At 38.8% G+C, this 14,362-nt stretch overlaps 1 protein-coding gene across 3 annotated transcripts in view; it reads right to left on the reverse strand.

Moving 5' to 3' along the window:
• kiaa1549lb (KIAA1549-like b) overlaps positions 1-14,362 on the reverse strand; it is an 89,871-nt gene that overhangs the window by 20,338 nt on the left and 55,171 nt on the right. For 2 of the 3 annotated variants that reach the window (XM_017708160.2, XM_017708328.2), the window contains exons 12-15: positions 14,276-14,311; positions 8,035-8,225; positions 4,978-5,108; positions 53-177 (exon numbers count right to left, since the gene is read on the reverse strand). In XM_017708160.2, coding sequence (XP_017563649.1) covers positions 53-177; positions 4,978-5,108; positions 8,035-8,225; positions 14,276-14,311 — 483 coding nt within the window. The remainder of the gene's footprint in view (positions 1-52; positions 178-4,977; positions 5,109-8,034; positions 8,226-14,275; positions 14,312-14,362) is intronic. The other variant, XM_037540066.1, reaches the window with a different exon arrangement.

Genomic DNA, 14,362 nt, shown 5'->3' on the forward strand with positions numbered 1-14,362 from the left:
CTCCCAGCACTAGGGTTTTTACTAGGCATAGTGTGTGTGTGTTTTCGGGTACCTCTCCATTCAGGACAGCTGAATCCTGACTGCGGTCAGAAGACGCAGGGTGAGAGTAGGTAGGCGGAGCTGCCATCGGCTTTATGGAGATAAGCTGGAGAGAACCTGAGGAGGTGTCATAAGGATCTGCCAAACCATCATACACACACACACACACACACACACATACACAGTGTGAAGTCACACTTCCAGTATCATTTCAATGATTACCTCAGCAGTTATAATGGGCTGTTTGAAGCTGAACTGTGTTCTCTCAACAGAGACACTACAGACAAAGCCTGTTGACCACTACAGGACATGAACAGTGTCCAATTACTTAGTTATATAGTTATATATTTCAGGGTCTGGATGCTTTTAGCTTGGACCCCTAAATGAAAAAAGGGTCTAAACCTCTGAGCTATTTTAATGCCTCCAGTTAAAGTATTGATTTTATTCCATTTATTAAAACTCACTATAATAATGAAGGAAAACATTGGTATTGGTGCATTCATAAACACTTATTAAACTTCAGAGAACCTAAACCTGTGTTTTTTTTCTAATTAGCTTAATCTCGCTCTTGTTGGCAGACAGTTTTCATGTACCAAGTAGGACCTGTGAATAACTTTCTGATGTTCACTACTTGGCCACTGTATTTTGCTAAAATGTTCCTATTTTGATGTAAACTGGGCACTCCTAATCTTGGGTGGTGCTCCAAAAGGCAGATGTGGACTGTCTTGCCCACACAGCTTTAATCAAACTGAGTTCCCTTACATTCTCTCTCAGTTTGAGTAAGGAAAAACTAGGAAAAACTAACTTAGCAAGTACAAATGAGCTATCAAGCTAGCTAATCAGTCTGCCTGTCTTCTGTCTGTCCTGTGCCATCAGAAGTAGTGAAATGTGGACAGAAAGATGTCAATGAAGCGCATTCATTACAATATTACAACCACGCCCAGACAGTTCTCAGATAACTATAGCAGTTTTAAAGCAGTGTTTTTTTTTCTTCACTTAAACTTTACTGGATGTTTAATAAACACTGAATTTCACCATCAGACACACATTTTTAAATGCTTTACACCCTGTTCCCTGGGACAGTCAATGAATCAAACCTTTGAAATTAATCCCAATACCCTGGTTAGGAGGAGAGATGAAGTAGATGTTGTAATGCATTTGTACATGTTTTCTATCCTCTTTGGTTCTTTCCCTTTGCTAAACTATGTGTGTGCACGGTTAAGGTCAAGTGCACCACGCTTCAAAAGAACTTGAACATATGGCAGCATATGGTCATGATGGTGCACTGTACAAAGTCCCTGCAATAATAAACCAGCATGAGCGAGAACTCTGCAAGAGAGCTAATTATGTGTGAGAGAAGCATCTGTGTTTGTTTGTGTGTGTATGTGCTTGTTTGTTTGGGTTCCTGTGCACCTATTTTGCATGTTTGTGTGTTTATGTCTGTGTATGCAGGTTCCTAAGCAAATGCAAGACACAGGTGTGTCCTAGAGACGTGCTATAGCTTGTGCGTGAACCCCACCTAGTGAATGTGTGCAGCCTGTCACTAGTGCTGCAGGCCCAGTGACAGACTGAATCATGTCAGTGGATAGAGAAAGCGTTTCATGCATATTGATGTAGTTCATTTCTCCATTCCTGCTGAGCGTGGCCCTTCACGGCTAGAAAAATACCCAAACACCCGACTCTGTTACTGGGCAGAGTGAGAAGAGCCGACACTAAAACAGCTCACACCCAAACACCACTTCAGCCCAGAGCTTACTGTCTGCACTAAGAACAGGACGTTACTGACTTACCCAATATGGCCAAAAGTATGGGGACACCTGACAATCACACCCAGCCTTTTTGGACATCCCATTCAAAAAACCATGGGCATTAATAAAGTTACCAAACTTTTGCCTCAAAAGTTAGAAGCACACAATTGTCTAAAATGTCTTTGTTTGGAGAAAAAACATTAATATTAACCTTTACTAAAAGGTTGACTGGGGCAGATCTAGCAGGGAAGACATTTCAAGAACTGACTTGTGGCAAAGGCGGCATTCTATGACAGTGCCATACTTAAATTCACTGAGCTCTTAAGTATGAACAGTTCAACTGTCAATGTTCATCTATGAAGACTGCATGGCTATGCGTTTGTAAGCAATGAATGTGACTCTCTGATTGGATAATAAAGCTACTGTTTTTGACTGCCTGGGAGAAACAGAATTCAACTATATTTCTGGATAGGAGTGTCTACAACACAATGCAATTAAATACATTTTAATTCACATTCAGGTTTTTCACTATTGGGCCCCTGCCCCCACACCCCCCATGGTCATGGACTGGTTTTGTAGGCCCACTTACTGTTTGTGTGGATTTATACACCAAAAATATAATATATACTATTACAATATGTAATATATAATTATTTTACATGACAATTGTCCAACCTTGTTTTACCCATTACAAACAGGTTTTGGTTGTGTTACTATGCCTGATATGTGTAAATGATCTGTTTTTTCACTGACTGCCCTGCACTGCATTCCAAAAACAATGCAGACTGAAAAACTCTTTATAACATTGGGAGTGCTAAAATACTTAGACTAAATACATGGATGTACCTAAATGTCTTGTTTTCTGATGACATCACAAAAACAGGACATTTTTCCAGTTTCTCACGTGGACTCATATACTGTATATGTGTAATATCTACTTATGCACAAAATGTGATGAGGGTACACTTGCTTCTCCACATACATGAACAAGTTCAGCAAAACTTCCCCCTATGCCAAATGCTGTTGTTTAAAACATGATTGGTGATCAAAATATGCTTCTTTGCATTGCAAGTTCTAACAATGTCCACAACCCAAATATACCTACTTTATTTACTATCCAAATCCACCAGTGAACCTATACATCTCCTTTTTATATGCACTGTTGATAATGGCTAAATACTGGTAAATTTGGTATGCTAATGTTTCTTAAGTGTTTTATTAACATGGTCCCTTTATGTACCTCTCCACCTTAGATGTATTTACAAAAAAAAAACATTCAGAACAAACAGTGTCAACAGCAGTGGCAGTGAATTAGTCTGAATTATTAGTATAAGGAATGGGGAAAGGTTTTACTGGGAATGTAATGCCTGACACACACTAACCTGATAATCTGGATGATGTTGGTGCTTTTATTTCACTCCTAAAGCTGAAAAAAGGTCTGAATTCTATGTGGAAGACCAAACTCACACCTTTGCAACACATCCAGAATGCAGCAACACAGCTCGTCTTCAATCTGCCCAAGTTCAGCCACGTCACCCCACTGCTGCGCTCCCTTCACTGGCTTCCTGTTACTGCACGCATCAGATTTAAAACCCTAATGCTTGCCTACAAAGCCAAAAATGGACCAGCCCCTACCTACTTGATGGCAATGGTGAAATCTCGAACTGTACCACGAGCCCTTTGAGCTTCGAGTACAGCTCGGCTAAACCCGCCATCCTTCAAGGCGCGTGGAAGACAAGCGTCGAGAATGTTCTCCGTACTGGCACCCAAGTGGTGGAATGAACTCCCCCTGGCTGTCCGAACAGCAGAGTCTCTTGCTGTCTTCAAACGCAGACTGAAGACCATCTTTTTACACAGCACTTAAATGAGCATTGAATTAAGTATTGTTTGCAATATATTGTGCTGCACTTGTATATCATATTTTATTGTATTGCACTGTGTATTGTAGTTTATTTTATTATATTGCATGGCACAGAGTTCTGTGCTCAACTCTGTTCCTTTTTCTGGGTATCTACACTGACTTTTGTTTCTAGCAGTATCTGAGCTCAGGACTGTCTTTTTCTCTAAGCTATTGGTAACTAGATAGACAAAGCACTTCTTGTAAGTCGCTCTAAATAAGAGCGTCTGCTAAATGCTGCAAATTGTAAATGTAAATGTAAATGTAAATCTCAGTACCAAAACTATTACCAAAAAGACAAGCTGGCTCTGAGGTAAGATCAGCTTTGGATTACTGGGTTACAACTATATATGCAAATATCATGAAAAATAACTTTACAGATGTCTAATGATAAGTAACTTAACAGAAAAACATTACCTCTAAGCTAAATGGTTAGCTTTTCTTAGCTGCTGACAGTTGAAAAATAAAAGCTTGACCAATCAGTCTGATTAAGCGAGACTGTAAAATGCCAATGCCAATCTCTGCATTGTTGCTTCAAAGTTTCTTTAAAAGATGACAAGCCCTCCTGAGCACTTAACATTGTTCTGACTATCTCTAGTGTTAGCTCTAGTGTTCATCTGAACAGGCAGCTTCTACCACTAAAATCACCTTCTTATTAAAAATGTAGTGTTCACTTTAACATCAAGTGACTAAATGATTTCCCTGATTTGATTCATGTAAACATGGTTTCCAAAATGCATTTAGGCCTTAAGTAGGCCTATAAACATGCTTTGTCAAATTGCAAACAAGCTGGTTTATTTTTGAATGAAAATGTTTTAAATGTACTCTGATGCTATCAGGTAGCCTGAGGAGAAAATTAGATTTTGCCATAATATCTAAGGAATAAGGGACTTTCTAAGAATTTTGGAAGCTGTCAATATGTGGCATAAAAGCTTCCATAACTTGATAGCTACATTATTAGCAACATTGTCAGAGACACGCAAGACCAACAAAGAAAACCTCTGACACCACACAAATCTTGACTGATTGACAACACTTAAATTAAGGTTAAAACTCTCCAGTCTCTTCACTAACACACTTATTTCAACTCAGCAGTGAAGTATAAAGCCCCTTCTGAGCCAAGTCAAATGCCTTAGCGTAGGGGCCTGAAGTTGTAGACCTATGGTTTAATTAATTTTGCTGAATAAGAAACAAACACAAAAAAAAACAGAAAACTAAAGAAAAGTGAGATGCAGACAGAGGGCAGTAGAGAGAGCCTGGTAGTGTGCGTGAAGTGCTGAACATGTCTCTCACCATTCCTCTTCCTGCTCTCCTCCTTTGTGAGTTTCTGCTGCGCTGTCACTTTCTGCGGTGCCGAGCCTCTGCTTGGAACGGCCTTCGCTGATTCGCTGCTGATGACGGAACCGTCCTCGCTCGGCAACCTGCTGTAAGTAACCATAGCAACAAGGAGCAGCAGTAAGTCAGGGTCCATGTGCGAGGCAGCAAGAATGGTTATGTCACACACACACACACACACACACACACACACACTCACTCTTTGTCTTCTCTCGCTCTCTCAGTTGCACCTGGACTGCTCCACTCTGCTGCAGTGTCTGTCCACTACACGACCCCTCAGAGTGCTTTTTGGCAGCATAAAACCATTCAAGCTTTCTGACTATAAAAGCACTAGTAAAATATGTCACATTGTGACAATAGCTGAGGAAGAAGGCAGATTTCCTCTGCTACAGAAGAGCAATGTGTGCACTAAAAAGGTCAAAAATTAGGAGAAAAAACAAGAGTACAGCCTTATTTGAGAGTAACAGCAGTGGAGGAAACTGTGAAGGGCAGATCTGGTTTGTGTATTTTGCTCAGGCCATTTAATAATTGTATTTTTTTATCATGAGTTCTATTAATAGCCAACCTTCTTGGCTTGAATTTATTGTTCTCATTTGCATATTTATGGATTTTTCTCCAAAGGAGTCTATATCCTCTTCTACAGTAACTGTACGCAGAGATATGCTTCCCTTCACTGGACCACACAAACTGCTTCCAAATAATGCTTTGAAATGGACATTAAAACACCTTGATTCTCAAAGCAGTTTGAAATGTGTGAAATTGATAAAGTGTAATTTACTCCAATGTGCTGATAAAAACCTGTTGAGGAAGTTTCCTGTAGTTTAATAAAAACCTCACAGTGATCATGCTGTGCCACTACTGTTCACCATTTCCATCATGTTGGTTAACTTGGTCATAGTTATGTTCAAATCATTCATTAGTAATGAAGGAACAAAATAAAGCTAATTAGCAGGTTGTGAAGATGATGATTGCAGGTCTTCTATATCATTTTTGCAGGGTCACATCACTGAATCAGTCTTAAAAGGACACTCTGGCCAAGCAGAAAGATATAACAACTGCTATATCTGGTTGAAATGTGTCTACTGGCCTCCTACAGTGGTGCTGCAATAACCCTGAAGAGAGTATTTACAGTTTAAAGATTAGGAAACCCCCTTTTCAATGATGTATCTCGAAGGTGGGAGGAACCTTTGAAAAACCACATGCACTTTGGGTTGCATACATGAGGGTAGGCTGTTTGACAGGGACAGTTACGGCAAATAGAAAAACAGCAGGCAAAACAGTGGCACAGCATGAGGTACATCTGACTGCATTTAGTGTTTTTATTATATCTTAAATTAGAATTTTATTTTCACTTGATAGTGTTATAATCATTTGAATGGATTCAAAGCATATTTTTCAAGAACACAGAGCAAATTGAATCAACTGTCCACTATATATCATCTGCTCATAATATAACGACAGTAGTGCAAAGCAATCACATTATCCATTTTGTTGTTTCTGGAAGTTTATTAGCAAATTACACACCAAACTTTACTTTCAATTACTTTGTTTGCTGCTGGCAGCAGTTCTGATTTTCACTGCTACGATGATAAAGTAGTTTTTTTCTGGTCATTTGTGGAATCATGTCAAACTGATGAGGCTGAGGGGTACAATACTGCACCACAGAATATTATACAAGATGACAAATATCATATTAACATATTCTAGTTTTAGGCCAGAATGCCCATTTAAGATTGCAATATATAAGAACCTCAATCATTCATTCTCTCTCTGTCTCTGTCTCTTTCACTCTCTCTCTAATTTCCCCAAAAGCTTGAGTGTTAGCGTGGGTGGACAGGTTATTTCACCATGCCCCACAGTGACATGTACAACTAATGATTTTCCTATTACTCACAACAGATGTTAATAAGCTGCACTGAAGAGACAGGTGAAGGACATTGATTTACATGGTGTTCATTAGGGAATACCTTGTTAGAGTCTTTATGTCCTTCCTGCTGAGTTATTATTCAAATTAAATACAAAGCAGTGACAGAATTACTATATTCATGTAGCAATAGCTACCCACTCCTTGCTGTGGCCCAAAAAACGCATATTATCCTAGAGATTTGAATAAGAAATTCTGCTCCATTAGTACCACATACTTCTACCTCACTGTCCTCAGACTGAAGCAGGGAGAAGAAAGTGAAGAAAGAAAGGGAGTAAAGAGATAAATGGAAAGAATACTCCTCTATAATAGTAGCAGTGTCTCACGGATTTAGCTTTCTAGCTGTTGTCTTTGTCACGATCCTTAAATATATCCTGAATTAATTTAAGGATTGAAAATAGACAAGCTTGTGCAGAAAAAGGGTCCCAATGTGCCAGTTTGGCAATATTTTGGTTTTCAATCAAATAAAATGTGGAGAACCTTTACTTGATGTTAACAGTGTTACATGCTGTCTGTGCAGAACATTATTATAATAAATTATTATAAATTATATACATTTTTATAGTTAGTAAGTATTAAGTAATATTAGAAACTAGCTCAGTTGTTGGTTATGTGATAATTATACTACTATCAGGGAAAATACGTCATTTGTAAGTGAATTTACATCAAGATGATACTGTTTATTGGGACAATTCTGCAGACAATATTTATGTACACATATACAAAAAAACGTATATTTTTGCAGAAAAATATTATATAATATGTTATTTCATTGAGAAATCGCCCCCTGTTTAGAGGGAGTTTTTAGCACATAGTGAGATTTCTTACTCATTTTATATATTATTAATGAAAACATTTTACAGACTTCCTTGTTCACCAATTCTCATTTTGGAATATTTGGAAAACTGCATTTTTGTTATTGTTGAGTCCATTTTTACTGTTTGTTTTTTTCACTTCTAATTATTTGATTAATTGTCAAAATAATAACTAGATCACGCAGTTGCGAATTGGTACTGACAGCCATACTTATGACACAGATGATTATGTAAGGGATTACATTTTAAATTAAAGTCTCATCTAATTGCCCAAACCTTTTTCTGATTTCATTGGTCATGGTCTTTTTAGAGCTGGTGCCATCAGAGTGAATGACTTTGTCCAGGGAAAGGGAGGCATCTCGGATGGGCAGAGACAGCACCATTTTCTCTTGAGTGACCGGCAGCGTCTCTTCATCGCCGCCCTGCTGGCCCAGGTGTTGCTTGGCATAGTCAAACCCCTGAACAGGCTACAGACAAACAGTGCAAATAATCAGAAATCTGATTACAGCTTACCGTAAACTGCAAGACCCTCAGATAAAGGAAAACAGGATCTTCAATATACTATTTACTGAGCTTTTTTTCATTCATCACAGCACCAGCTGCTCATCAGTGTTGGCCAGATTTTCTCCTCTTAGTCAGAGAGAATGAATAAAATGGATTTCATGAATTCTTGTAAACAGCAAATCAAGAATTTCTTTTTGATTCACTTCCTTCCTTGTCAAATATTCACCTCATTGGCTTAAAGATTCTGCTTCAATAACAGTCAGTTTAGAATCACCAACAAATGCTCACAGCAGGATACATGTTTCTAACAGCATCATCTCTCTGAAGATGTCTAAAGGTGTTCACATCCACCATTTCAGAAGAGAGTAAGTGACACACACACTCTCACATGCACACTTTAAATGATTCATGAGTGTCATATGCTGTCATTGGCACTGCACTGCTCAGCTGCTGCTAAGCAGCGAAGAAAAATCAATACACAATATTTCTCAATGCTGCAAAGCCCATAACACACACCCACACACGCACAAGGAAGGGTTGCACAACAGCAGTCTCTGGCTGCACACACTCTGTCTGAGCCAGGCACCCTCTGTTTCATGCACATAGGGCAAGTACAAAAAGATGTCAGTCTACGTGATCTAAAGCTTCATGAAATTGAAAACATACCCACAAGCTAAGACACTGGGATGTTTTTTACTTTGAAATGAGATCATCCAAACCAGGTCATCACATATGCACACAGCGTATTATATTAGATTAAGATTAAGAGACCCTTATTAGTCCTACAACAGGGAAATTTCACCTCCGCATTTAACCCATCTGAGAAGTGAAACACCACATACACTCTAGTGAGCACACACACACACTAGGGGGCAGTGAGCACACTTGCCCAGAGCGGTGGGCAGCCCAATCCGCAGCGCCCGGGGAGCAGTTGGGGGTTGGGTGTCTTGCTCAAGGACACCTCAGTCATGTGCTGTCGGCTCTGGGGATCGAATCGGCGACCTTCCGGTCACAAGGTAGGATCCCTAACCTTGTAGTTCAGCTCAGTGCCTACACGCTTCATCATACTTGAGAGCCCATATAGTGCAGTACCGACCCCCAGAGGTTGAGAGGTTTCCCTTCACTCTGATTCTAAACAGCTCTGCAAATTCCATCAATAAACCACCAATAACAGCTCTTTAAGAAAGCGTCACATTGCATAATGTGCTTATTTTGAACAATTACCAAATATAATACTCACAGGAAGGGGCACAAATAAGCCTGTTAAATACACGACATCATAAAGTGTTACGGTTTGTACACTGGAGATTGGGATTCAAATGACCGCTTGGGCAGTAACACCACTATTGTTGTCTCTCTATGGAAAAACAATTAACAATACATTTAATTCATGTTGAGGTTGCCCTATTAAGCCCCTACACCCACATAATGTCTTTGCATGAGCCTGCGTCTTACCAATCTGCATTCAGTATGAGACAGACTCAGCTGACTTTGAATCTGCACAGGTAGGTCACACTAATTTTATTTTTGTCAAAAACTTTTTTCATAACTGAATTAAACTTGAAGTCACTGGTCTCACAGGGAGCCTACATCTAATAAAATATATGACAGCTAATTCACCTCCTTTATCCTCTTTTAATAACTGTCATATTAAACCCTCATACCGACATTTGATATGGAATATACGTGTTATGTAATGGAATTAAGCTCTAGTTTTTAGAAAGGCAAGAGACTGATTTGTAATAGCAAAGCAAATTACTGAAATTCAGGAGGGGAATTTGGGGTATAAGCTGCAGTGAATGATAAAATAGGTCAGAGAAGCGAACGGCGGTGTGGGAAAACTAAATATGTCATTGCATCAGATCAAGAAGAAAGCACTGTTTCATATTAGATTATTTGTGAAAAAAGGACAATTTGACATTACAAAGAGAAATGTATGTGGCTTATGTGTTTGTACTTCAGTTCAATTCCTTACAGTGCACAGAACTGTGGAGCCTCGGTGGTCCTGCTAGCCTACTTTCACTGAAATCTACAGAGAATATCTGACCTTGTTCCCAATACATATTGCACTTACTTGGGCACACAAATGCATGCACACACAAACACAAATAACAAAGGAAGCACAAACTAATTTTATGTTATCATTTTCCAACTTCTCTTTATCCCTTAGAGCCCTGCGATGGACAGGTGACCTGGGTGTATACCAGGGTGTATCCTGCCTTCTGCCCAGTGACCTTTGGGATAGGCTCCAGCACCCTCCTTGACCCTGAAGTGGCTTAGAAAATGTGTGTGTGTGTGTGTGTGTGTGTGTGTGTGTGTGTGTGTGTGTGTGTGTGTGTGTGTTTTCACTATGCCTTTAACGCCTTATTCAAGCTGGATTATTTTTATCAGAGAAGGTCTGGTAATTTGTGCTTGATTTAACTGGGCTATTCGTGCAAGATAAAAGATTTGAGTAATTTTGCCAAATTACATGGATCACAACATCAATGCGCAGACGTTTACGTCAGCATTATGTGACAGATGTTTCCTAACACTAACAAAATTCTGTGGCTAAAGGTTATATATAATCAAATTAAATCAAGTCAAATTTATTTGTATAGCGCTTTTTACAAATGATGTTGTCAAAAAGCAGCTTCACAGAATTCCAGTAAAGACAAAGTTTTGACATGAATGTAAAAACCTCCAGGTGAGCAAGCCAGGGGCAACAGCGGCAAGGAAAACTCCCTCAGAACCCATCCTCCTCTGGTCAGACTACCTACAAAATTATTATACTACAACCCCAATTCCAATGAAGTTGTGTAAAACATAAATAAAACCAAAATATGATGATTTGCAAAACCTTTTTAACCTATATTCAATTGAATACACTACAAAGACAAGATATTTATTGTTCAAACAGATAAACTTTATTGTTTTTTGCAAATATTCACTCATTTTGAATTTGATGCCTGCAACACGTTCCAAAGAAGTTGGGACAGGGGCATGTTTACCACTGTGTTACATCACCTTTCCTTTTAACAACACTCAATAAGCATTTGGGAACTGAGGACACTAATTGTTGAAGCTTTGTAGGTGGAATTCTTTCCCATTCTTGCTTGATGTACAACTTCAGTTACTCAACAGCCCGGGGTTTCCATTGTCGTATTTTGCACTTCATAATGCGCCACACATTTTCAATGGGAGACAGGTCTGGACTGCAGGCAGGCCAGTCTATTACCTGCACTCTTTTACTACGAAGCCATGCTGTTGTAACGTGCAGAATGTGGCTTGGCATTGTCTTGCTGAAATAAGCAGGGACGTCCCTGAAAAAGACGTTGCTTGGATGGCAGCATATGTTGCTCCAAAACCTGCATATACCTTTCAGCATTAATGGTGCCTTCACAGATGTGCAAGTTACCCATGCCATGGACACTAACACACCCCCATACCATCAGAGATGCTGGTTCTTGAGCTTTGCGCTGATAACAATCCGGACAGTCCTTTCCTCTTTGGCCCGGAGGACACGACATCCATGAATTCCAAAAACAATATAGAAATGTGGACTCATCAGACCACAGGACACTTTTCCACTTTGCGTCAGTCCATCTCAGATGAGCTCGGGCCCAGAGAAGCCGGCGGCGTTTCTGGGTGTTGTTGGACTATTTGCTCACGCAGTTGTTCACAAAGTGGTGAACCTCGCCTCATCCTTGTTTGTGAACGACTGAGCCTTTCAGGGATGCTCCCTTTATACCCAATCATGACACTCACCTGTTTCCAATTAACCTGTTCACCTATGGAATGTTCCAAACAGGTGTTTTTTGAGCATTCCTCAACTTTCCCAGTCTTTTGTTGCCCCTGTCCCAACTTCTTTGGAATGTGTTGCAGGCATCAAATTCAAAATGAGTGAATATTTGCAAAAAACTATAAAGTTTATCCGTTTGAACATTAAATATCTTGTCTTTGTAGTGTATTCAATTGAAAATAGGTTGAAAGAGATTTGCAAATCATCGTATTCTGTTTTTATTTATGTTTTACACAACTTCCCAACTTCATTGGAATTGGGGTTGTACTAATATTATTAGCAGTAGTATTAGTAGTAGTAATAGCTAGGAGTCTATAAGAAACTTCAGTGTAGGGTGGGCAGCCAGTCCAAGGCAAGTGGCGGTAGCTGGGGCATTGGCAACTGCTCTGAAGCGGGTAGCAGGAGAGCTCGACAGTCAGTCATCCATCAGTGTCTGGCATATATAATGCCAAATAAAAAAAACTGCACGAGGGAGGAGACTTAACTTCTGATTTCAGTGCGGGCTGACACCAGTTAATCAACAGCAATTTCAAAATATGATGCATATTCATAGAATACAGCAGAAAAAAATATACTGAACTGTTGCTGATTTCAGTAGCCGTGTCATGATTAAGGGAGTCAAATCAAACTCCATTTAACTGTTAGTCTTGTGTTTAAGTAACAAAATAAAGAAAAAGAGGAGCTGCGTTTTCTATTGCCCAGTTTTGTTATTACCTTATTTTAAGGTCATTTCAAACAGGACTGCTATTACTGAGGGAGCTCATAGTTCAGTGAATTATAGAAGGTAATTCAATCTGAAATTATTACCTAGCAGACCTGTGAAAATTATGGACATGGCAGATTCACACAGAATTAAAATCCTCCACTTGCCCAGATAAAACTAGTCTAGCTCAATTAGGGCTTAGAACTGATATCTGTAAATGGCCAGGGCTATACTGCTGTAAGCTGAAAAGCAGATATACAGTACTGTGCAAAAGTTTTAGACATAAAATTAGAATTAAAAAGCTATTAGCAGTAATCATTTATTTTTCAGAATTATGCTAATATTAGAATAAATATAAATAATACAATGTGTTGATTTTACATTTATCAGTATGTTTATTCAACCCTTTCCAAACCTTTTCTTGAGAGGAAGCCTAGTATCATTTTTAGTTATCGTTTAACATCTGGTTTGGTTAATCAGTGCTTCATTCTGCTAAATGAAGTGTACTAAGTGGGCATGTCCAGCAGAAATCTTGAACCAAACTTTTTTCTTCAAGGTAGCTTACAAGATATCAGCTACTTTTGTCAAAATAAGAAGCTCATGTTTACAGTATTTGTGTTCATTTGCAAAATAACTGGCTTTAAATGATGTGTTTAGAGGCCTAAGAACCGTCCCAAAACATGGTATCATGGTATCATGGTATCATTGTATCAGGTCAATAATTTTGTAATTGCCTAATTACATAATGCATATACATTATATTGAGTGTCAGTGTAAAGGTTTGATGTAACACACAAGAAGATGAAGGTAGTAAATTAACTCTGATATGTTTTATTTGATGTGGGTTCCCTGCGAGACTTTTAAGTTTAATTCTAAAGAAAGCTTGACAAAACAAAATCTCCCTGTACAGATTCAGTCAACTCAGCACCTACTATATCATAAAAAGTGCAGATTTCTGAAGTGTCATTTAAAGTATAATGGTCAGTTAGTGGGTCCTGCATTCATTGATCAAATGCTTTCTGATGTGCCATAACATACCACCGAATACAGGCCTATTTGAATTTAAAATGCGACTATTTTAACCCTTTAGAGAGCAGGAATCATCACCTTAATCAATCCTACACTCTTATAATATAGGCAATGGTTCTTTTTGCAACCATGAGTTGAACCATTTAATGCTTAAATGGTTCTTTGCATGGTGAAATGGTGCTTCAGAATGATGGAGAATGTTTTGCATATGGTTCCATATAGAATCGTTTTGAAAATGGTTCCATATAGGACAAAAGAGGTTTCTTCAGTTGTTCCAAGCGTGACATTGTAACAATAGAGGAATCATGTTTCTATATAGAACTCAAATAAACCTAAAAATAAAAATATTCCCTTTACTAAAGAACCCTGAAAGAACCATCTTTTTTAAGAATGCAGAACATGGGATCATGAGCAGAAATGTACCTCTAAAGTGTTTAAAAACTGCAAAACCTGCAAACCCCAGAACAATAGATGAAGTGAATAAAGAGCTGCATAGCTACCTGATGATAATAACCCACGTCTCTCCGGTAAGCAGTCTAAATGGAAGAAAACAGCGTGAACAGTCATTATACATACTCACTCACACG

Source organism: Pygocentrus nattereri, chromosome 7, assembly GCF_015220715.1.
Source record: "Pygocentrus nattereri isolate fPygNat1 chromosome 7, fPygNat1.pri, whole genome shotgun sequence".
NCBI lineage: Eukaryota > Metazoa > Chordata > Actinopteri > Characiformes > Serrasalmidae > Pygocentrus > Pygocentrus nattereri.